This window comes from Urocitellus parryii, chromosome 7 (genome assembly GCF_045843805.1).
Source record: "Urocitellus parryii isolate mUroPar1 chromosome 7, mUroPar1.hap1, whole genome shotgun sequence".
In the NCBI taxonomy this organism is placed as follows: domain Eukaryota; kingdom Metazoa; phylum Chordata; class Mammalia; order Rodentia; family Sciuridae; genus Urocitellus; species Urocitellus parryii.
In genome coordinates this window covers 68829486-68853865 of record NC_135537.1, presented here as the reverse complement: position 1 = coordinate 68853865, position 24380 = coordinate 68829486, and the positions used below count along the sequence as shown (strand labels likewise).

General features: G+C 33.7%; 1 protein-coding gene and 1 pseudogene across 1 annotated transcript in view; both read left to right on the top strand.

Annotated features, from left to right (window-relative positions):
• Positions 1–24380, top strand: part of Ppp1r42 (protein phosphatase 1 regulatory subunit 42) — a 43241-nt gene that overhangs the window by 4578 nt on the left and 14283 nt on the right. Inside the window, exons 4-6 of the mRNA XM_026407764.2 lie at positions 756–872; positions 18650–18767; positions 23663–23794. Of these exons, the coding sequence (XP_026263549.1) occupies positions 756–872; positions 18650–18767; positions 23663–23794 (367 nt within the window). The remainder of the gene's footprint in view (positions 1–755; positions 873–18649; positions 18768–23662; positions 23795–24380) is intronic.
• Positions 2369–7792, top strand: LOC144255791 (cysteine and histidine-rich domain-containing protein 1 pseudogene; annotated as a pseudogene).

The following is a 24380-nucleotide window of genomic DNA, read 5'->3' as shown; positions in this document are numbered from 1 at the left end:
CATAATTTTTTTTTCAGTTTTATTTCAGGTCTTCAAATTTATCAGGAAATATATTTTCTAAATTGGTATGTGTAGATCCTTAGTGGTAGACTCGATCTTGGTAGAGATTTCTGTGCCTTAGAATTAAGATGACTTTAATTTAGTGTTGCCATATTGTATATTTATATCCTCATTAATAGCTAATATCACGATTCTTACTAATTAGGTTATTACTATTTCAAGTGGCTTTTGAATATATAGACAGTAAAGAGAAACCGCTATAGAAAGGCAAATACAAATATAAAAGCCAGATATTTGTTCATGCTTGGTCATGCTTCCTCTTCAGAAAAACAAAGATAAAAATTATCTCTTCCTATGTAAAGCATAAATCTTAGTGGTATTTAGCACAAAATATAATTTGTTTAAATTGCAATAAGCATTTTTATATTTTTAACATTGTGTTTGGAGGGTATATTTTTCTTTTTTTATTCTTGGCTTCTTTATTCTGTATATTAATCTTGTATTATGGAAGTGGAAAATAAGACTTATGGAGAAACTACAGGCAGAACCCAAATTTACATCACATACTAAGTTCTGAAAGTTCCATCTGAAAAAAATATAGCACTAAAACAAAATCTCCATGATTTTTATTTTCTTGCATAAAAAGCAAAACAACCTGATAAATCTTTAAAAACTTCTTAAGAATTAGGATTTCTGGTTCCTATGTATAGTATTTAAACTATTTACTAATGCTAATTTAGTTATTTTTCTTATAGAAATCCCTCTCCATACTGAATATCAGCAACAACAATATTGATGACATAAGAGACTTAGAAATACTGGAGAATCTTAATCACCTCACAGCAGTGGACAACCAAATTATACATATAAAGGTAGTATAAAGAAAAATTAATTTTAAAATATTTACATGAAATGTTTATAGAAAAGTATGTTTTGAAATATATATATAAAATCTATCACTTTTAAAATCTAGTTAAGATCCTTTTTAAAACTATCTTATAAATCTCTACTTTTTAATATATTTATTTGTATAATTCCATGACCTGGTTTTCTTCTCCATATCCCAATTCCTTCATCTTTTACCAATAGAATAAAACTTTCTCTGAGAAGAAATTATATGCTTTTTCCTGTCTGCATCATGTATCCATGAAACTTTTCCTTCTAGACTATATTTCTTGCCCTTAACTTTGATCTCCCAATGAATGAACTTCTAGTAACTGTGACTACACCTGAGTGTTCTCCTGGTTGCTCCTATTTGAAGAAGTATCCTGAGTGTTGAATTTGTTCTAATTTGTACTAGCTATATTTGTGCCATGTTATATCATATTTTGCTCATTCATTCAGTTACTCATTTATTTGAATATGTATCGAGTGCCTACATATGTATCAGACACTGTACCACAGAGGAAGGAACGATTCAGTTCCAGGCCTCAAAAAACTTACAGTAAAGGAGAAATGATACTACAGTGTCATTCTGTTTAGTATGGTAACCTAACATAACAGCCTAGGGCTAGGAGAGGCTTCCTGGAAATAATTACCTGTGAGCTGAGCCATTGCTATGACCTCAAAGTTTCTGTTTTGGCAGTAGGATGCGCTGTGGTATTATTTCTTGACATATTGACATAGGAACCACAGGAGAAAGTATGGGCTTCTTTATCCACAAACAGAGCTCATATATTCAGAACTACTTTCAAACAGCATCAGCTTTATTTTCAAATTTAGATCTATTAACTGATCCATCCCATAACTGCTATAAGCAAAAGCTCTGAGGCTAAAGAGAGTTTGGAGTGTCCAAGGAATCAAAAAGAGGCCAGTACACTGTAATAGGATCCCAGCTCAATTTCTGACATAATTGCAGTTGCTCAATAAATAATTGTTGAGTGAATAATGAGGCAACAGAATAATGTGATATTAGAAAGAAAAGTATATGGGCCAGATCATAAAGGTCCTTTTAGGACATAATCATGAGTTCTAATTTCATTCTAAGTGCACCACAAAGCCATCAAAAGGATTATATTTTTCAAAAGGATTTCTCTACTATGTGAAAAATGAGTTTCAAGAGTGACAGCAAAGATATCAGGACACTGTTGTAGAAGCTAAGTAAGAGAAGATGTAAGAGAAGATGGTTGCTTAGTGATGAAGTAGAGTGGGTAGATTGGAGGTATATTTTTAGATAGAACTCCTGGAACTTATTTATGAGTAGGATATAGAAATGAGGCATATAATAGGCATATAGAAATGAGAAGAATCAAGGTTGACTAACAGATTTTTGTGTTGAGGAACTGGATAGACAGTAGAAGCCTTTATGAATTGGGGCTACTAGGGAAGGAATAAATTCCTTCTCTTGAATTGCCTATTGGATATTGAAATGGACATGTCAAATAGACATCCTGGAATTCAATGGAGAGGTAAGATGATAAGTTTGAGAGTCAACAGCCTTCATATGATATTTAGAGCCATGGGACTGGGTGAATAAATAAGATCAAAACCAAGCACAGAAATACACCAACATTTAGAAACTATTTAGAAGACTATTTGGAGTACAGGGGTATTGCATTGTTTTTTGAAATATCTTTCCATGTGACATGGTTTGAGTTTGTCCCTCAAAGGTTCATGTGCTAGAAACTGGGTCCTCAGTGTGGAAGTGTTGAGATGGTAGAACCTGGTAAAAAAGTGGGTTGTGGCTCAGTGGTAAGCACTTGCCTAGCATGTGTGAGGCACTGGGTTCAAGTCTCAGCACCACATATAAATAAATTAAATAAAGATCCATCAACAACTATAAAAAATTTTTTTTAAAGTGATTAGGTCATTGAGGCCCACCTTCAGAATGGATTATATTCTTGAGGGACCTAGGTTAATTGAGAATGAGTTGTTATTTAAAAAAAAAAAAAAGTGAGCTTGACCCCTGAATCTCTTGGCTTCCTGTCTTACAATGTGATCTCTCACTTTTGAATTGTGCTCCCACCATGATGCCATCTGACTTGTGATATAGTCAGAAAGTTCCCACCAAAGCAAAGCAGATGCTATCACTATGCTCTTAGACCTCCAAAATTGTGGCCTAAATGAATCTCTTTTTTTTTATACCTTACCCAGCATCAGGCATTTTGTTATAGCAACAGTAATTGGTATATATTATACATCATATACCATTTTATAGTTTAAGAAACTTCTTTCAGGGCTTATAAGGGAAATATTTTCCCTATACCTGAACTTTCAATGTATAAGCTTAAAGGGCAAGAGGAGGGAAAATTAAAAGACTGCCTAGATAGAATACTTTAACAACAAACTTATAAGGGACAAGTTTAATCTGTGAAGAAGTTGAACGGGAGAGGCTGCGGGTTAAAAACCACAGCCAACGGTAATGTTGAAAAAATGACAATTTAGTGAAAGACTAAATACTGAAATGTTAAAGGGCCAGTGCTTCCCTCCCTCTCATGCTCTACTTCCAAAACCTTGCCTTTTGTGGCTTAAAAACCCTAAGCAAGAGTTGAAGGACTGTGCTTTAGGGAACCTGACTATCAAGAGAAAACATATCCAATTTTAGTACTTAAAGGTCCCACAGGGAAAATAACAGATGCCTGACCAATTACTGTATCATAAGACCAGCCAGTCAATAAACTTGAAGCGCGCACACACACACACACACACACACACACACACACACACACACACACACATACACCTCTTATTAACTTTGTTAAATGACTGGACAGCTCAAGACCAGCAGACAGGTGAAAAGAGCTTCTAAAACCAGAGAGAGTGAAAAAGAAAATAACTCAGAAGAAATGGATCACATAGAAGCAGAAAAAAAGTAAAATTCCCACTAAATCCCACAATTAATATCCTAAGAGAAAAAACATTCACAACCTTGAAATAAAAACAGAATTCCATTATTTATTTACTAAAGTAACATTAAGTAAATAAGAGAGAAAACTTAGAAATTAAAATAAGATAGGAAGCTGGTCACAGCGGTGCACACCTGTAATCCCAGTGGCTCAGGAGGCTGAGACAAGAGGTTCCCAAGTTCAAAGCCAGCCTCAGGAGCTATGAGGCGTTAAGCAACTCAGCGAGACTCTATCTCTAAATAAAATATAAAATAGGGATGGGGATGTGGCTCAGTGGTAGAGTGCCCCTGAGTTCAATCCCTGGTACCCACCCCCAAAAGGAGAAATTGAATATTCATATAAAGTTTAAATGATAAAATTGAAGCAGTCTTCCAAAAAAATAAATAAATAAAAAGAATGGAAAATGAACAAGTAAAAAAGAAACTTAAATTAATTCAAGAAATCCAACATATGACTAACAAGAGTACCAAAATCAGAGAATAACTTTGTGCTGCTGTAACAAAATACCTGAGATTGGGTAATATTTTTATTTTAAATATTTATTTTTTAGTTGGATACAATATCTTTATTTTACATTTATATGGTGCTGAGGATCGAACCCATGCATGTGCCTCATGCATGCTAAGCGAGTGCTCTACCACTGAGCCACATCCCCAGCCCCAGGCTTTGTAATTTATAAGAACAGAAATTTAGGGGCTGGGGATGTGGCTCAAGCGGTAGCGCGCTTGCCTGGCATGCGTGCGGCCCGGGTTCGATCCTCGGCGCCACATACCAACAAAGATGTTGTGTCCGCTGAGAAAATAAATAAATAAATATTAAAAAAAAAAAAAGAACAGAAATTTATTTCTCATGGTTCTGGAGGCTAGGCAGTTTAAGATCAAGGCACCAGCAGATTTAGTGTCCAGCTCTCTGCTTCTAAGATTGCAGTTTGTTGCTGGATCCTCTAGAGGAGATGAACACGGTGTCCTCATGTGGTATAAGGGACAGAAAGAGCAAACTCAGCCTTTTATAAGGCATTCATGAGAACTCTACCCTTATGAATTATATTCACCTCCTGGGTCCATCTCATAATTTATCACATTAACAATTAAATTTCAACATATGGATTTTGGGGGATACATTTGGGCCATAGAAATAGTTGGTGGGGGCAGAGGGGAGTAGGGAAAGAAAATTACATTGAAAAATTATATAATGGGCCATAATGTAGTAACCGGGACCAGAATCACTCTCCACAAAACAAAAAACTAGCCAAAATATGTGAAACACTTTTTCGGACATTGAAAAATGGGCATCACAGGCCTCTGTTTCCTCATAGAAGGAGAACAAATCAGGTAAGCACTATATTATCTCAGCTGTTTGCCTGAAGACACTTTTCAGACCACTATGCATGGAGAGAGACATCAAATAAGAACCATGAATATGTAAATCATAACTGGAGAAAGATTCATTAAGGAAAAAAGTACCAAAACTGGCAATTAACAGTGGACTTTATATACATATATATTTAGTTGTAGGTGAACACAATACCCTTATTTTATTTTTAATGTGATGCTGAGGATTCAACCCAGTGCCTCACGTGTGCGACTGAGCCACAGCCCCAGCCCTAAGACAGGACTTTTAAAAAGCTATTATAAATGTACTTCCAAATTTAAAGAAATCATGAACACAAAAAGATATATAATAGGAAAAAAAGTTACTTCTAAAGCTGAAAAAATATATCTAAGATGAAAAATTCATTGGACTGAATTAAGAGTGAAATCAAAAGATACAGCATAAAAAAAGATATAGCATTAGACCCATACAAACTGAAATGTGGGAAGAAAAAAAAACACTAAAAAAGAAAAAAGAGAAAAGAAAAATGAGCAGAACCTTAACGAACTGTAGTAGGTCATTACAAGCATTCGAACATTTAGTTCTAGGAGGAGAAAAGGAGCAAGAACAGAAAATACCTTTGAAAAAATAGGTACCCACAGCAGTCAAAACTATCTTGAAAAGAACAACAAAATTGGAGGATTCACACTTTCCTATCCAAAATTTACTGGAAATTTTTGTCTAGTTCAAGGTCATAAAGATTTATATCTCAGGGCTGGGAATGTAGCTCAGTAGTAGAGTGCTTGCCTGGTTTGCCTTGTACAAGGCCCTGGGTTTGATCCCCAGTACCACCATCACGACAAGAATTTTTATCCCTGCAGAACCAGAATATTTAAAGAACTCTTACAACTGAATAGCAAACAAGCAAACAGTACAATTTAAAAATGGCCAAAGGACTTGAAAAGATATTTCTGCCAAGAAAATAGGCAAGTGGTCAATACTCATGCAAAAAGATATTCAATATCATTCATTAGTCATTATGAAAAGGCAAATCAACACCATACAGATGAACCTTGAAGACATTATGTTAACTGAAATACTCCAGTAAAAAAAATACTCTTCAGTTACAATTACATGAATTATTTAAAATTATAGAGATAGAAAATAAGATGGTCAGGTATGATAACATGCACCTGTAGTCCCAGTTACTCTCAGGAGGCTGAAAGGCAGCATCTTGATCTATGATTTGCCATTATGCAATATTCCATCTAACAACAGGAATTAAATGTTTACCAAAATTGCCCATATTCTGAGCTACAGAGCAAGTTACAAAACTTTAAAGAACTGAAATTATACAGAGTATGTTGTTTGACCACAACAGAAATGGAATTAGGAATGAAAAAAGTTTTGTTTTGTTTTGTTTTGTTGTACAATCCGGGGGTGCTTAACTACTAAGCCACATTCCCAGCCCTTTTCTTTGTATTTTGTTTTAAAATATGATCTCATCTCACTAAATTACTAGGGCCTTGCTAAATTGCTGAGGTTGGCTTTTGCATTTGTAATCCTTCTGCCTCAGCTTCCTGAGCCACTGGGATTCCATGTGTGTGCCACTGCACCCAGCAAAAAAGGTTATCTGTAAAATCTCGAAAGGTTATCTTCAAAAAAATAATAATGTACTCTGTTTCAGAAATTTAGAAAAAATTTGAATGTTTTCACAATAAATAAATGATAAATATTGAGGAGATACACATGTTTAACCTGACTTAAACATCATACAATGTACACATGTATCAAAACATCACATGGTACTCCACAATATGTATAGATTTAATGTTTTACATATTAATTATAAATAAAATTTAAAATTTTTAAAATTTAAAAAAAAAAGACTATCTTCAAAATCTCAAGTTGAGGGCTGGGGTTGTAACCCAGTGGCAGAGTGCTTGCCTCAAACATGTGAGGAACTGAGTTTGATTATCAGTACCACATGAAAATAAATAAACAAATATAGACATATGTCCATCAATAACTAAAAAAAAATTAAAGCTATATTTAAAAAAATCTCAAGTTGATTCCAAGATTTATAAGCAAGAGACTTATAATACTAAAACCACATTTGTTACATTTTTGAAAATTTTTAAAAAAGAAAAAGTCTGTATATATCATTTTGGAGTACCTATTTTCCAAGAGGGGATGAACTATTGGAGCTATTATAGAAAGAAAATCTCTTATGTTAAAACAATTTTAGCTCAAGAAAGCTGTACAACAGAGAAACACATGTGGACTAAAAAGAATGCTGGAAAAATATTTGTTCCTTGTAGACAAGACTAGCAACAGACTGGGGGTAAAGTCACCATTTCAGTATATGCTAAAAATTCACTATCAGAACTGAGTCATATAGAAGCAAATAGTATATTGTTAAATGTACATATCATATTTAAGAGAGAGAAGGAATTTCATTCAAATGTGAAATTATGGAGTGTGATGGATATAAAGCAAAGCAACATACTGTGTCTACTATAAAGATTGAGATCACCATGAGCAAAGTTGAAACTATGCAGTGGGCAAGCACTGAACTGCTTATAACCAAAAAGGAAGAAAAAACAAAAGAACAAAAAGAAGATATTACCCATTGAATGGGGGTGGGGTGGGGGTGGGTCTATTGCCTATTTCAGAATTCCTAATGAACCGGTGAAGTAATAGCTTAATGTTGTTGAATCAGAAATTTCAGTGTCATACTAGGTTTTTGTTATTAAAAGTCAAAGCCAATTTATCTTTTGTGTTTCCATCTTCCTTTTGTGTTCCAACAGACTGATTATTCTTATCTACTTACTAGGAGAACCACAGTTGGTTCCCTTACTTGAAGATGCTGGAAAATAACTTATAAAACATAATTGTAGTATTTTTAATATATTATTATTATATTAAAGAAATAATAAAGGACATTTGTTTTGTATACTTCTATTACCTCATAGTTAGTAAAGCAAGGTGAAAATGTCAAATTTTAATCAGTTTTTATGGACTTTTATTCCTATAAAATTTTTAAAGGAAGAAATGAAGCTCTGCATTGTGTGTACGGTCTTTGTTTTTATTTTTGTTTTAATCATGTGGGATGTTTACTTTCTCCAGGAGGATTAATTCTGAGGTAGCACACTAGGTAAAGGAGAATATGTGCATTGACTAACAAATTTGAATTTGCTTACAATTAATTTTAAAATTACATCATTACCTATATCATTTGTGAAGAAGAATGACCTAAGAGTATAAAAAACAAGACTAACTATACAGGTTTCAATTTGGTTGAAATTCATCATTTTATAAGACTAAGCAATAATGTTAAAAGTCTTTTTTCCTGATTATTTGAAGATCTTTATATGTTATTATGATTGAATGTTTCCTGATTTATAGTCTAAGCCCTCTTAAACTTATAGTTACCTATAAAAAGAAATCATATATACCTGACCTTATTGATGAAAAAATATCTGTAAAATTGTAAACTTAAAGGGTTGTGGAAATACATTAGGGTGTGGGAAAACTAAATATATAAACTTTGCTTTATGGCAACTACGTATTACCTGTAAATAAAACAGTATAATACTTTCAGAGGTTTTTTTTTTTTTTAAGGCTTTCAGTAAAAACTGCAATAAAAAGGGACAAACTAGTGATGCACATGATGAATTTTTTTTAAAAATGACAAATTTGAAAACATATAAGTAAAATAAACCAGATAAAGAAAGAGTTCATACAATATGACTCTATTTATACTAAAGTCTTTTTACTAAATATTGTGATATGCAAAACTTAAATATTTTGTATACCATTTATTTAAAACATTTTTCTTTTTTCTGGTGCTCAGGTCAAAGCTAGGGCCTCATGCATGCCAGGCAGACACTCTACCACTGAGCCACATCCCCAGCCCTCATACTAAAGTTCTGAAAAATAAAAGTAAATGTATATAGTAACACATAGGAGGTCACTGGTGCTTGATCAAGGGAATGGGAAGAGACTGACTGGAAAAGACCATAAGTGAATTTCTTGGGATGACTGAAATGTTCTGTATCTTAATTATTACAGTGATTGTCACATGAATGTATATGTTTGGTCATTTAAATGGATGAATTTGTTGCATGTAAATGATAACTCAATAGTTGATTTTAAAATAATTTTAGAAAAATTTCAGAACCAAACAATACAAATTTCCAGAGTGAAATATTCTCCCCAAATGCCCAGCACACTGGATAAAACTGACCCTCACTGAGTTTATCCTTAAAATTTTGGGAGTCACCAGGAGAAAGAAGGAAGAATACCCTAAAGACTTCTTCAGAGAAAAAGAGGATCAAAATACAAAGAATCAAAAATCAAATGGATATTTCAGACTTTTCAATATAAAAGGTAATAATAGAACAGTGCCTTTAAAATTTTGAGGGAAAGGACTATGGTTGTGGGTCAGAGGTAGAGCACTCACCTAGCATGTGTGAGGCACCGGATTCAATCCTCAGCACCACATGAAAACAAATAAATAAAATAAAGGTATTGTATCCAACTACAACTAAAAGAAAGAAAAAGAAAAAAGAAACTGTGAAATGCTCCAGCTACAAAATACCAAACTAAGTCAAGGGAAGAGGGCATGGGGGTAGGAAAGATGGTGGAATGAGAAAGACTTCATTACCCTAGGTACATGTATGATTGCACAAATGATGCAACTCTACATTGTGTATAACCAGAAAATGATAAGTTGTGCTCCATTTGTGTACAACGAAATGAAATGTATTCTGCTGTCATGTGTAACTAATTAGATAAAAAATAAAATTAATATAAAAAATAAATTAAAAAAAGAAAAAGAACCCTGTAATCCCAGCAGCTCAGGAGGCCAAGACAGGAGAAGTTCAAAGCCAATCTCAGCAATAGCGAGGTGCTAAGCAACTCAGTGAGAACCCTGTCTCTAAAGAAAATATAAAATAGGCCTAGGTATGTGGCTCAGTGGTCAAGTGCCCCTGAGTTCAATCCCAAGTACAAAAAAATAAAAATAATTTTTTAAAAAATTAAAAATTTCAGGGAAAAATATTCTCAACCTGAAGTTATATACTCAATGAATTTTCAATCAATTATTAAGTATAAAACTAGTTAGTATTAAGCATGCAAGTTCTCAAAAAAATTTATTTCACATACCCTTTCTCAGGCAGCTCTTGGGAAATGTGTTCTACCTAAAAAGAGAGTTAACTAGGAAAAAGGAAGGCATGTATCTATGAAATAGGAGAAAGTCTAAGGAAATTCCCAGAAGGAAGTTAAAGAGAGATCCTAGGGCAGTAGCTATATATCAGGCTATAGGGCAACCAGCCTCTGCCTTAGCAGGCTGAACTAGTAACAAGCACATAGAAAACTGAACACATAATTAAGCATTTTTTGACTGTAGAGAAAATAAGACATTATCATGATGTAATATGTAATTTAACTGTGAACAATATTTAGCTGTAAAGTTGTGAGCTTTAGACTACAGTTACTGAATATTAGTTTTATAGTATAGTTACTGAGTATTAGTTTACTTTTCTATTGATATATAATTCTGTTGACACAGTGGTGGAACAAGGGAAATGTAATAGGGATTGGAGGTGGTACTTATGAGTATTAAATCATCATTTTCCCTAGTAGGAATTCAGTAGATAAATAAGTAAGATTTAAAACCAAGAAATAGCTGTTGTTATTTAGCAACAAGGAGGTAAATTTGTGTAGAAACAGCTGAAGTTGGAAGTTGTTTTATTATAAGTCCTAAGGTACTCTTGAGTTTTATTGTAAACATTACAGACTTATTTGACATTTTTCAAAACTGTGTTGAGTGCAACTTTTTATTTATTTATTTTTACTTTTTACTTTGGGTAGTGCTGGGGATCAAATCCAGGGCCCTCTGTCACTGAGCTATACCTCCATCCCATACCACTTTTAACTTTTTTAACATCTAATTTTAGAAAGAATGAATGGTTGGTAAAGAAACCTGGTTAATATGTTTCTGATATTGTATATTACTGTATTGCCCATCAAACTGAAAGCAAAGAATTTGGAGCAAAGAATTTTGATTTATTGACTTCAGGATTAATATGACTGCTGCCCAGTACCTGGCATATAGTAGGCGCTACCAAATGTTTATAGAATGAATGAATAAGATAACAAAAATATTTAACTATCTATGGAAAAATTACAAGCCAGTCTGTAAGTTCAAATGGTTGGGATGCCTAGAGTTGCTTTTATCCAGGGAATGAGTATGAAATGAGTATGAATGAGTATGAAATTCCAAACTCTCTTACTTCTAGCACGAGAACACAAATAATTAAAAATCTGTAGGCACAGCTTATTAGGAATCTGAATATAGACACTACCCAGAACACATGAGAAATGTCCTTTTGTGGTTCATTTTAAATCATTCTCTGAAGGCTTAGTCAAAAGACAAACTATTGAAACCCAGCATCATAATAGTAACTTGTCTCTTTTTTTAATATTTATTTTTTAGTGGTAGTTGGATACCATACCTTTATTTTATTTATTTATTTATATGTGGTGCTGAAGATTGAACCCAGGACCTCGCACATGCATGGCGAGTGTGCTACCACTGAGCCACAGACCCAGCCCCAATAACTTGTCTCTTTGTATGTATTCTGAGGTCAATATCTCTATTTGGGGACTTTAAATTTTCCTTTTTGTTGTTGTTGTTGTTCATTTAAGTTGACCCAAATTCACTTGCATCAAACTCTGTACCATGAGGGAGAAATTCTTTGTCATACATAAGGTCACTGACATCCATCTTAAAAGATGTCAGTAGTAGACAGCTTTGTGCCATGGGGAAAAAGACTGGACATCATTAGAGAATCCTAACAAAACCATTATAATTATCTAAGGGTTTTAGCACTTTGAGCAGCTGTTTTATATGGACATCAGTAGGTTCTCTCAAATACACCTATAGAAAACATATGAAATAGGGCTTAGTGTATAACAATGTAGTGGTAAAGTGCTTGCCTAGATTTTATCCCCAACCCTACACACAAAAAATCAATCAATCTATGTACCTATCTTTCTGAAATAACTGTCATTCTTACATTACTTTAAAATCATTGCTTTTGCTGATACTTCACTATCATTTCTAAAAATAAAACTTTTAAAATTTAAAGTCATTATTCAAATATACAATAAAAGCAACTTTAGTCATTCTCATTTTATTAAATATTATAATAGATTGCCCAATACTATTAGTCAATTTTGTACATGGATTTTTGTGAAGTCTTTTAAACTAAAATGTTAAATAATTTGTATTTATAATGTCTTTTGGCATGAAAAATTAAATTTTTTTTTTTTTTGGTACCAGGATTGACCACAGGGGCACTTTACCACTGAGCCACATCCCAGGCCTATTGTACATTTTTATTAGAGACAGGGTCTCACTGATTTGCTTATTAGCACCTCGATTTTTGATGAGGCTGGCTTTGAACTTGTGATCTTCCTGCCTCAGCTTCCCCAGCCACTGGAATTACTGGCATGCGCCACCACATCTGGCTTGGAAATCTCATTTTTAAGTGTTGGCTTTAAGAAAAATAAATAAATAATGGTCTCTAAGAATGGTTAAATAGCTTTTTAATCTTCCAATCAGATTCTGGCTTAAGCAGTGAAAAAGAAAAGATATTTCCAAAAAAACTTAAAGGAACACATGTAGCAAGGAAAAAGTACTATCAGATAACTGAAATCATTGAGCCCCATAGAAATAAAAGAAAAAGAAGAGAGAATTGGGTCATTACGAAATAGGCATCCTCAAATGATGACCCTACCCTAGCTAATTCAGTGTCCAAGAACCACAGGGAAGTGCCTGTATTAGTAGCCAGACACCTGCAAGAAGTTAAGTGGCCAAATGATTTCTGTCCCTCCTTATTGGTGTTTCATTCCCTTCCCTCTTCTCATTCTCTAGACGTACAGTTGTCAGGGATGCCTTACTCTATGATCCTCTAACCCTGTACTCATCTTTTCAAAGTGGACGCTAGTCTAAAGCTGATCCAGAGCAGGGAATTCTGGGTGGAATATACAGGAAAGGAGAGGGTGTGTGGAGAAGGAAATAGAAGAAAAGATACATTGTTTTCTTATTTTTTCATGTCTGCAGCTTCTTCACAAACAGTTTCATCTTATTTCTGCCTTATAACTCCTGACAGGATTCTAACATCCCACCCTCTGTCATTTTATTTCATTAGTCTCTTCTTATCTATTCATTGAAAATAACTACTTCATGGCAGCACTTGCTTGACAATGGGGGAAATGATAGCGAGCAGAAAACAGATATAATCCATGGCCCTGAGCAGCTCTCAGCATTAAGAAGATAACTATTAACGTGTAATGGCCTGAAAAACAAAAGTAAAATTGCATGAGTAGGGCTGGGGATGTGGCTCAAGCGGTAGCGCGCTCGCCTGGCATGCGTGCGGCCCGGGTTCGATCCTCAGCACCACATACAAACAAAGATGTTGCGTCCGCCGAGAACTAAAAAATAAATATTAAAAAAATTCTCTCTCTCTCTTAAAAAAAAATTGCATGAGTACCATAAAAAGAAGTAGGTGGCTCTGAAAGCCTATAAAGAGTATTTGCCCTAGTAATGGAGGACACTGAAGGCTTCCCTGAGAAGGGATGGCTGGGCTGGCTCTGAGAGGAGAGAAGGACTTATAAGCAAAAGAAATAACATGTGCAAAGACTCTGAAGAAGGTGGAAGTGTGATAAATATGAGGAATGGGAAACAGGGTGAAGGGGACACTATATACAAAGGCTGGTGAGTAGATGGTTGCATAGGTTTTTATACTAAGAACAGGGGAGCCACTTCAAATGTTTTAAGCCCAGGGATAAAGTAATTAGAGATTGGCATTTTGAAAATATCTTTATATTTATAATAAAAAGAACAGATTGGAAGAGCCCAGGCTAGTCAAGAAGTGAGAGATGGTGGAAACCTTAATAGGGTGGGCATAGAAAGAGATTGTAGAGCTGTTTAGGAAGTAAAGAGAATGAGACTTGGTTGTGTTGAATATAGGGAGTGTGGAAAAGGAGGTCAAGAATGCTTCTTGGGCTTTGGCTTTGTACAATGGGAAATACATAACTCAAAACAATAGGGTTTTTTCTTTTAATTTTTTATTTGTTCCTTTTAGTTATACATGACAGTGGAATTAAATCATGAATTTTGGTCATGTACAATTTGGGATGCTTCTGAAACATTTCAGAGAAAATAACAGGTAGACCATTGGATGTGTGAAAAAACACAGCTTAGAGGATAGGTCAAAGGGGAGTCTTTAGTATTTGGGTTAAATGATCAATGAAAATGCCATCATGGATGAATTACAGCACTCTTTTCTATAAAGGGTCTAAGTATAAGTGAGGAAGTTGGTCTAAGTGAAGAAACGTTATTTTTAGCTGTGATTCCAACAAATGGAAAACATCACATTTAAAGGAATAAATGTCGATTATAGAAAAGGAAGCAAGTGAATTGGTGCCTGAAGTTCTGTCACAGGGGATACCTGCTTCTGTTCCTTAATAGGAGCTACAGTGCCCTGGAAAATGTTGATGTCTTATGGGAAGGTTCTATAGCACTGTCATTGCATAAATGTTCTTCAATCTTTTTCTCAATTAAATAGGTTGTTTCCATGGGCTGACTCAGACAACAGTCTACCAGGTATAGCATTGTCTTTTTATGTGACCTGTTCTCAGTTCTCAAAAGCAACTTTTAGAAAACAACCCTTTCATGTATTCAGGATGTCTGGTCAGAGGCTTGTTACACATGGGTCAGATGTTCATGAAGAATCCATAAAGACTACAGAATTGTAAAACCACAAATCCATAAAGGAAGTGGTCCACAGGGTAAGATGCTCCACAGAATTGAGACAGAGAAAATCCATGATTGGTCAAGTCTGGCTCAATAAGATTAGCAGTGTCTTTTCAGTAGTGCTAGGGTACGGGAATGTTCAGTAGTTGAGAAAGTGAAGGCAGTGGCCTAGACTCTTATAACTCCAATGGAGTCCTAAGACCACCAGCAGCAACAATGCAGAATCTCAGCTTCTGCCCCAAACCTAAAAAAATAAGAACCTGCATTTGAACAAAATCCCTTGGTGATTCCAAGCACATGAATATTTGAGAAGTAATGGTCAAGTTTGGTAGTTGTAAGAGTTTGGATAAAAGCTAGAGAAGGAAGATTAGAAATTCAAAAAGAGAAAAGATCTCAAGAGGAAGAGGTTAGGATCAAGAAAACTGACCAACATGGGGGGAAAAACGTAACACTCTATCTGGGAAAAGGGGATAGAAGAAGTAGTATGAGAGCCTAGGCAGACACCTGAGAAAACTTCACGGAAAGATAACCTATTTCTCCCCCAATAAAATTGATGGCCAGGTGAACTGGTGAAGAGGAAACAGAGAAGTTTTAAGCTAAATAATACACAGTTTAGAAACTCTTTTCTTTAGCTCTCAAGAGTTCTAGCTATTTTTCTAGTATTTTTGGTTAACATTTCTTTGTATTTTTTTTACCTATAACTTCTTTAAAACAGGTATGCATCAATGTATAGAAATATTAAATAATGGTGATATACAGTAAGACTTTTGCATTTATGCAAGTAGCTTCATGAGTTATGAACTTCATTAGGGCCAACATTAAATAAGTCAACTATCAGTTTGCAAAAATGTATAAACACTTGAAAAATAATCTTTACCTACAGTTTTTATGTCTAAAAAGTTTGCTAAAATCAATAAAATTATCTGAAAAATTCATCTCACAGATTCATTAGTGATTTATTTAATTGGTTTTTTGATGACCATTTATCATGAGGTATAGAATCTTCAGAATGAATGAGGGAAATAAAAACCTTGACATGCTTGCCTTTTATATAAACTAAATTTTTGATTTATAGGACACAAATGAACAAACTACTATGGCCTGTCATGTTTTCTTAGTTTCTAATTTATTCAACCTCTGCTCATTATTGATCCTCATAGCAGAGTGGCCCAAAGATAAATTTATTCATTCTACAGTTTAGTCAGGAACAAGCCCAAAATTATAGATTTTCCCAGGCAGATGATGACAGGCAGTCAGGGGGATGACAAATGGCTGTCTTTAGATTTAGTAAGGACAGTTGGGCCAGACGTTTCCAATAAAGATTGAAGCATGCTGGTCAAATACAGGTTCATCAGCGGTCATCATTAATGGTGGAGAAAGCATTGCCATGCAGCAGACACTCATATAGGAGCTTAAGCACCAGCCCTGCAGAGGAAATAGATTTGGCTCCTCAGTACTTTGCAGCACTCCTCTAAGTGATAGTATGACATGATCATTTATCAAACAGAGACTGTCCAGAAAAGTGTCTGCTTCTTTTAGTAACTTATTGAAGGGCAGGAAAGTGAAAGCATTTTATTAAAGACAGGAAGGCAATGAACAACCAGAGCGTATCCAAAGGGTAATCGTATTTCAGCACAGGATTAGTTTAGTCTTAAATAAACATACACTGGAGGGAGTATGTTGAGGGTCATTTATCAAGTGAGGAATAATTAGCAAAACTCTGAGCACTCATTATCTATATCAATTTAAAGTTCTCATACTGTTGTTATTACCTAACTTTTGGATGATGGGCATTGTATTCAACACTATAGAAAAAATACAGTGTACAATCCCTTCCTTAAAGGTTTTTAAAGTAAGAGTAATATGGTGTAATTCTCACATAGAATAAGAAAATTATAGCAGGCTGTATTAAATGCTGTTGAATAAATGCTATGGAGCAGGCATAGTCTAGGTCTCAAGGCTGAGGGCTGAAGCTATAGTTTGTGAAGAGAGCTTTCTTAGAAGAAGTCAACTACTTGTTTGTCATTAGGTCAGAAGTTTCTTCTTTCTTATAACTTTTTCTCTGTTGACCAAAATTAAGAGAAAGGGAATTCATTGAGGAATAGCAGGGCAGGCAAAGAGAAAATGAACATATTTCTGATTTACCTGTTTTGTTTCCAGCACTGTATATGCCATGACAATTACTGCAGTTATCCTCACTTTATAGAGGAAGTCGTAGGTCTCAAGTAAGTAACAGTGCCAAGGAATTTAGGATTGCCTTTTAAAAAAATAAGTCCTATATTTTCACATAGATTATTTGGATCCCTCGGGGTCAAGCACAGACTTAAATTCTGGGTATATAACCAAAGAATATGAAATCATTTCTACTCTATGTTCATTACAGTATTATTCAGAATAATCAAGATTTGAAAACAGCCTAAGTACATTACCTTTTTTGTGTAATTCATAATAGACTAAACATCTAAGTTTTAAAATAAAAGCCAGAAATTTTTGGCATATATAAAAACTACTCAAAGTATATTTTAAACAAAAAAAATTTTTTAGTTGTAGATGAACAGAATGCCTTTATTTTATTTATTTATGCAGTGCTGAGGATAGAACCCAGTGGTCTCACACATGCTAGGCAAGTGCTCTACCACTGAGCCACAACCCTAACCCTCAAAGTATATTTAATTTCTATTATATAGTAGTTAAGACAAAATATTTGTTTAAAGAAGAAGAGAGGGAGAAGGCAAGAAAATAAATGACAAAAAACTATGGGGAAAGGAAGTGACAGTGGATGGGAAAAGAAATCCAATATGAGAGAAAGAGGCACTAAAGAGGGCAAACTGGAAGAACTGGCTCTTATGTGCCATTAATATGTTTTCCTCACATTCAGTTGAGTTGTAGAACACAAAATAAATTATTCTTTTCTTTTAAGCTATAAAAAGCATGCAAAATTTATGACAGTATGTAAAAAAATTATATTCAGAGTATGGTGCCAATTTAAAAAGAAATACCTATGCTCAAAAAAGAAGACTGCACAGATATAAAGGTGATCTTTGAGTGACAAAAGTGATATTTTTCTGTTTTTCCTTTTGATAGCTTTTTCTAAATTCTTTATAAAAGGCATCAAAATAAATTTTTTGCAATGCCAATTGTCTGTTTACTCGGTACTCCCTAACTGCCTTACTCTGTAAACTTCTATAAATTCCACTAAGAATAGGGCCTCTTCTGTAGCACAAATGTTATGTGAGCTGCAGTTTGGGCTCACATAAGGCAGGTATAACCAAGAACAGTACTGTGACTCCCCAAGTCAGGATATCACTTTTTTGCCTTTTCCTTAGTCCCTTCTACTACCATAGGCCATTTTATTAAAAAAAAAAAAGTTATTATGCATCACCTGAATACCTGGCATTGAACTAGAATTCTATGAAAAACAGTAATTTTAGAAAACAGCAATTCGGGCTGGGGTTGTGGCTCAGTGGTAGAGCACTTGCCTAGCACGTGTGAGGCCCTGGGTTCCATCTTCAGCACCACATAAAAAAATAAATAAAATGAAGGTATTGTGTCCAACTACAACTAAAACATAAATATAAAAAGAAAACAGCAATTAAAATGGACATGCTAGAAGTACAGAAAATTATGAAATACTTATGGCTTACTTTTTCTTCTCTAATTATAGGATTTGGAGTTTTTACTGAACAAGCTGGTGAAATTATGTAAAATGGATCTAAATGGAAATCCTGTTTGTATCAAACCAAAATACAGGGACAGAATAATATTGGTGTCCAAATCATTGGGTATGTATTTTACATTATCATAATTTTTACAGAGAAAGACATCTGTTCAACTTTATAGTTAAATTTATCTGCAAACTTTCAGAAATATAAATATGACATCTTGAACCATGAAATGGTCATCTTAAAATTCAGTATTTTGAATAAGAGCAAAAATTAAGAAAATTGCTAAATAAAGTATGAAAATATCTGCTGTTCAGAAATAAAGCACCAGACTCTTTAAAGATAAAATGTAGCTGATATTAAGGAAAGTGGTTAGTTACGAATGTGTAAACTTGATGACCTTTTGCTAAACTTTCATTGGCACAAATCCTCTGATGATCCCAAGAGACTCCTTAGTTCTTGGTTCTGTAGATAAAATTGATCATGTTTTCATTGTTTGACATTTGCCAAATGATACCCAAGCATATAGAAGGGCCTTTCATTTGAAAGGGAAACAGAATGATGAATTCCTTTATAAAATCCTTAAAAACAATAACATTCCTGAATATGCACTATAATGGAGGAAATGGACAAAAGCACTTGATCAATAGTGACCACAGTTACATAGCATCAGAGAGACAGGCAACACTCTCTCACTAAGGAGCCCCATAAGAGCATTTCCTATAACAGTACCTTTGTGACATGATGTGCTTGAATTTAAAAGTTAGCTGTATGATAAAACCACTTTGAAGCTCTAGTAAATTTTGATAAATCATAATGTTAGTAAACTGATTAATCATAATACTAATGATTCTCTGGAAGGAGGATGAAAGGCATATCAGAAAAATGCAAGGGCCATACAAGATGAGAACAGAGAACACACAGGGACAACAGTCAAACATAGTTGTTTTGAGTTTTTTGGGGGGTTTTGTTTGTGTGTGTTTTGTGGGAGGAGGTTTACTGGAGGTGGAACCCAGGAGTACTCTACTTCTGATTTACATCTCCAGCCCTGCCTCACCCCTTTTTTTGAGACAGGGTCTCACTAGGTTGCCCAGAATGACTTCGAACTTACAATCCTACAGCTTTAGTCATGTATAGTTTTTAAAAACTCTACAAATAATTCTGCTTGTAGTCCATCATCCATCCTCCCATCCCCTCCCACCTCTGCTCATAACACACAATATTATATTAGTCCACTTTCATTGGCATGCAGAGTAAAATAAATACAATTAATGCTTTACTAATTGGAGACTATAAAAGATGTAGAGCTAGCTATATTGATTACCAAATAAAGAGGGCTTATTCCGTTTGTTTTGAATAAATCTTTTCTCTGACTTGTTTATGATTACAAAACTAATACATATTTTTCTTGCAAAAATACACAGAAGAGGGCTGAGGTTATAGCTCAGTGGCTGAGTGCTTGCCTCTCATGCATAAGGCACTGAACCTCGATCCTCAGCACCACATTAAAAAAATAAATAAAACAAAGATATTGTGTCCATCTACAACTTAAAAAAATTTTTTAAACACATAGAAGAAAATATAACTCATAATCCCATCATAAATCTGCTGTTAACACTTTAGTGTTTGTCTTTCCAGGGTTTTTTCTATGCACATATACACATATAACAAATTCTCTTTGATTTTAGCTTTTCTTATTCTCATTTCTTTCTTTTTACTAAGTGTAAAAATAAAATCAATGGAAGACATGGTTTGATGTATCCTAGTAAGAAGGACTTCTAGGCAGCCATATTATGTTTCATAAATTACCCATTCTTCACCAAATGGAACAAGCATATATTCGGTTTACTTGGCATGAATGGAAACAAATTTCATGCTGAAAGCAGCTCATTAAAAAAAATAAATCTCATAAGATCTTGTGTCCATTACCTGGTTTCTATACATAGTAACCTCAAATAAAATCATTTGCTAAAAATGAGATGGAATCAAGTTAACTGAGGCACAATCCTCTAGTCACTGCAAATTCTGTCTCGGACATTAACATAAAAAAGAAGAAATTGGCCAAGCACAATGGTGCATGCTTGTAATCACACAGATTCAGGAGGCTAAGACAGAAAGATCATATATATAGCAAAATCCCATCTCAAGATTTAAAAAAAAAAAAAGAATTGGGGATGTAATTTAGTGATAAAGTGCCCCTGAATCGATCCCTAATTAAAAAAAAAATTTGTGTTAAAAGACTTGGATTTTTCATTCCTTTAAAAAAAAACATTTTTTTTAGTCATAGATGGACATAATATATTTATTTATTTATTTTTATGTGGTGCTGAGGTTCAAACCCAGTGCCTCACCCGTGTGAGGCAAGCACTCTACCACTGAGCCACAGCCCCAGTCCATCTTTTCTTATGTTTATAATAGATGTTTTTAAAAATATGTACTGATTACACACATTCCATCCAAAAAATAACATATTGTGTAATTATTAATTAGAAAATGAACCAGGAAAGATATGAATAAATTAAGTTGTTAAGAAAACTGAACATAAAAGAATGACCCTTAATGTAAAGTTATAAGTACTAAGATATATTATGATAAAACATTTAACCAATTTCTTGAAGTGCTATTATTCAGTTAAGAAAAGTTCATGAAACAAAAATACGAAGACACTGTACTTCTAGGGTTCATGGTTCTAATTTATACATTAGTCCCCCTTTATCTGTGGTTTTCTTTCCAAGATCAGAAAACACATTATAGTACAATAAGATATTTTGAGAAGCAGCCCACATTCAGTTTTATTACAGTATCTGGATATAATTGTTCTATTTTATTATTAATTATTGTCAATCTATTAGTATACCTATTTATAAATTAAATTTTATCATAGGTATGTATTATAAAATAACACAGTGTATATATATATATATATATATATATATATATATATATATAGTATTCAGTAGTTTCAGGCATCCAATGGGAGTCTTGAAGTATATATACCATGAATAATGGGGGAAACTGTGTTCCAGTTTCATCAATTTATTTTGTGCCTTGGATGTAACACAACATCATAGATCATATTTAAATGGCAGTGTTAATAAATTCAGCAGCACAATTAATATTTTATCAATTATCATTTTTCCTGAAAGAATATAATTTATTTTACTACATCCTTACCACTGAATAGTGGAAGATATTACATGCATGATGAGAGAAAACTTTTAATTTAAAAATTATACAGGAATGTTCTTAGAAAAGATAAGACTTCGTATAAATGAAGACCACACAAATCATCTTATCTATGTGATTACAAATGCAAATAGGGCTGGGTGCCATGGAACATGCCCATAATCTCAGAGGCTCAGGAGGCTGAGGCAGGAGGATTGCAAGTTCAAGGCTATCCTGGGGGCAATTTAACAAGACCTTGTCTCAAAATAAAAAATAAAAAGGGCTGAGGTATTATAGCCACCCCTGCATTTGATATCCAGAACTGAAAAAGGGAATATAGGAAATATAAGATAACATATATAAGAAGAGAATTATTCAGCCAGGTGCAATGGCACACACTTGTAATCCCAGTGGCTCAGGAGGCTAAGGCTAAGTTCAAAGTCAGCCTCAGCAAAAGCAAGGTGTGTGCTAAGCAACTCAGTTGAGACCCTGTTTCTACATAAAATATAAAATAGGGTTGGGGATATAGCTCAGTGGTTGAGTGCCCCTGAGTTCAATCCCTGGTACCCCCAAATATGAAGAGAATTATTCAATATTTTATAGTATACTCATATGCAAAAGAACTATCAGCCATTAAATGTGTTTTAAAAATTTCGTTAAAATTTTGTGTTTAAAGAAAGATACTAATGCTCACAATTCAATATTTTAAAAGCAATATGTAAAACTATATAACTAAAGAATTCCATTTATATAATATACATGTAAATACACATAAATGAATAGCAAAGAAAAAATTGCTCAAAAATATTCTAAAGTGTTATCAGTGATTTTCAGTGCTTATTCCTTGTGGAATAAGGCAATTTTATTTTTTTTTCTTTTTGATATTTTATATGTTCCAAATATCTTACAACATATAAAAATTATTTGTGTAATTTAAGAAGCTCAATTTTTTAGAACTTTTTAAAAGGAACAAAATGTAAAGATAGCTGAAATCTCACCTCAGAAACAAGATGTAGGCTTTTACATCTATGTCCTAGAATATAGTAAACATTATGTGCTTTAAAAATACCATGCTACATATTTAAAACTTGTTATCCATTTTAACAAAAATATTTTTCCTAATAATAATAATCATATTATTTAAGTCAAGAGAATATTCTATTTAATTATCATTGTGTATAATAGCATTTTTGCTTTTAAAAATAATATATAGTCTATATAAGTCTATATAAAACCCTAGAAAGGGGAACATATGCCAAAATTGTTTATAGTAATTATCTTTGGCAGTGATGAGAGAGGGGAATATGGATAGTTACAGTGCCTTTTCATGTTTTTTACCATCACATTTCAGTTGTTTGTAAAAAGCACATATTGAAGTTAGGAAAAAATTAAAAATTAATGAAAATTCAACAAAATACGTCATACAAATGAGGTCAGTTATATGGTGTAACTTAAGTTCATGTACCCTATATCAGAAGTGTATATTTTTATTTATACATTCATATGTATATATTTTTTAAGATATTTTTTAGTTGTTGATAGATCTTTATTTTTATTTATTTATACATGGTGCTGAGAATCGAACCCAGTGCCTCACACATACCAGGCAAGTGCGCTACCACTGAGCCACAGCCCCTGTTGTATGTTTTTTAATTAGACAAACTATTTCTTTTTTTATTATTTATTTATTTATTTATTTTTAGATGTAGATGGACACAACACAATGCCTTTATTTTTATGTGGTGCTGAGGATCAAACCTGGGTCCCGCCCATGCTAGGCAAGCCCTCTACCCCTGAGCCACAACCCCAGCCCCTCCCTGTTGTATTTTTAATATATGTATTTTTTCCAGAATTTCTTGATGGAAAGGAAATAAAAAATGTGGAAAGACAATTCCTAGTAAATTGGAAAGCATCCAAAGAAGCTAGAAAAATCAGCAAGAAAAGGAACAGTAAAAATGAGTGTGAAATCAACTCTTATATAAGTAAGTGCACTATCCTTCAGTAACTACTCATTAACTTGCCACTTCAAGAACATGGATAGTCTAACAAACAAAAAACTGTCAAGAAAGAAGGAGGGCTTTGTTTAGATTTAAGGTTTTTAAAATTTTGTTACTTATTTACTTAGCTGTGAATGAAGATTAAATGCAATTTATTGCTAGGAAATGAAAATGGTAGCCACTATAAATAAAACCTATGGTTGGTTTGTACTGGGTATGACTATCAGCCATACAAACATAAGGCCACAAAGTGGGAAAAATGTGTGATTTTATTCCAGCAAAAGTGTATGATACAAATGGTCAATAATTATATGTAAAAAATATTCAACGTCTTTAACCATCAGGGAAATACAAGTAAAATCTACATTGAACTTCTATCTCATCCCAATCAGAATAGCCATTATCAAGAAAATTTAAAAATAGCAAGTGCTAGTAAGAATGCAAGAAGAAAAGGAACTGTGCACACTATTGTACAGCCACTGTGGAAATCAGTAAGGAGGTGCCTCAAAAAAATAAAAAAAGAACTACCCTATAATCCAGCAATATCACTCCTGAATATGTACTTGAAAAA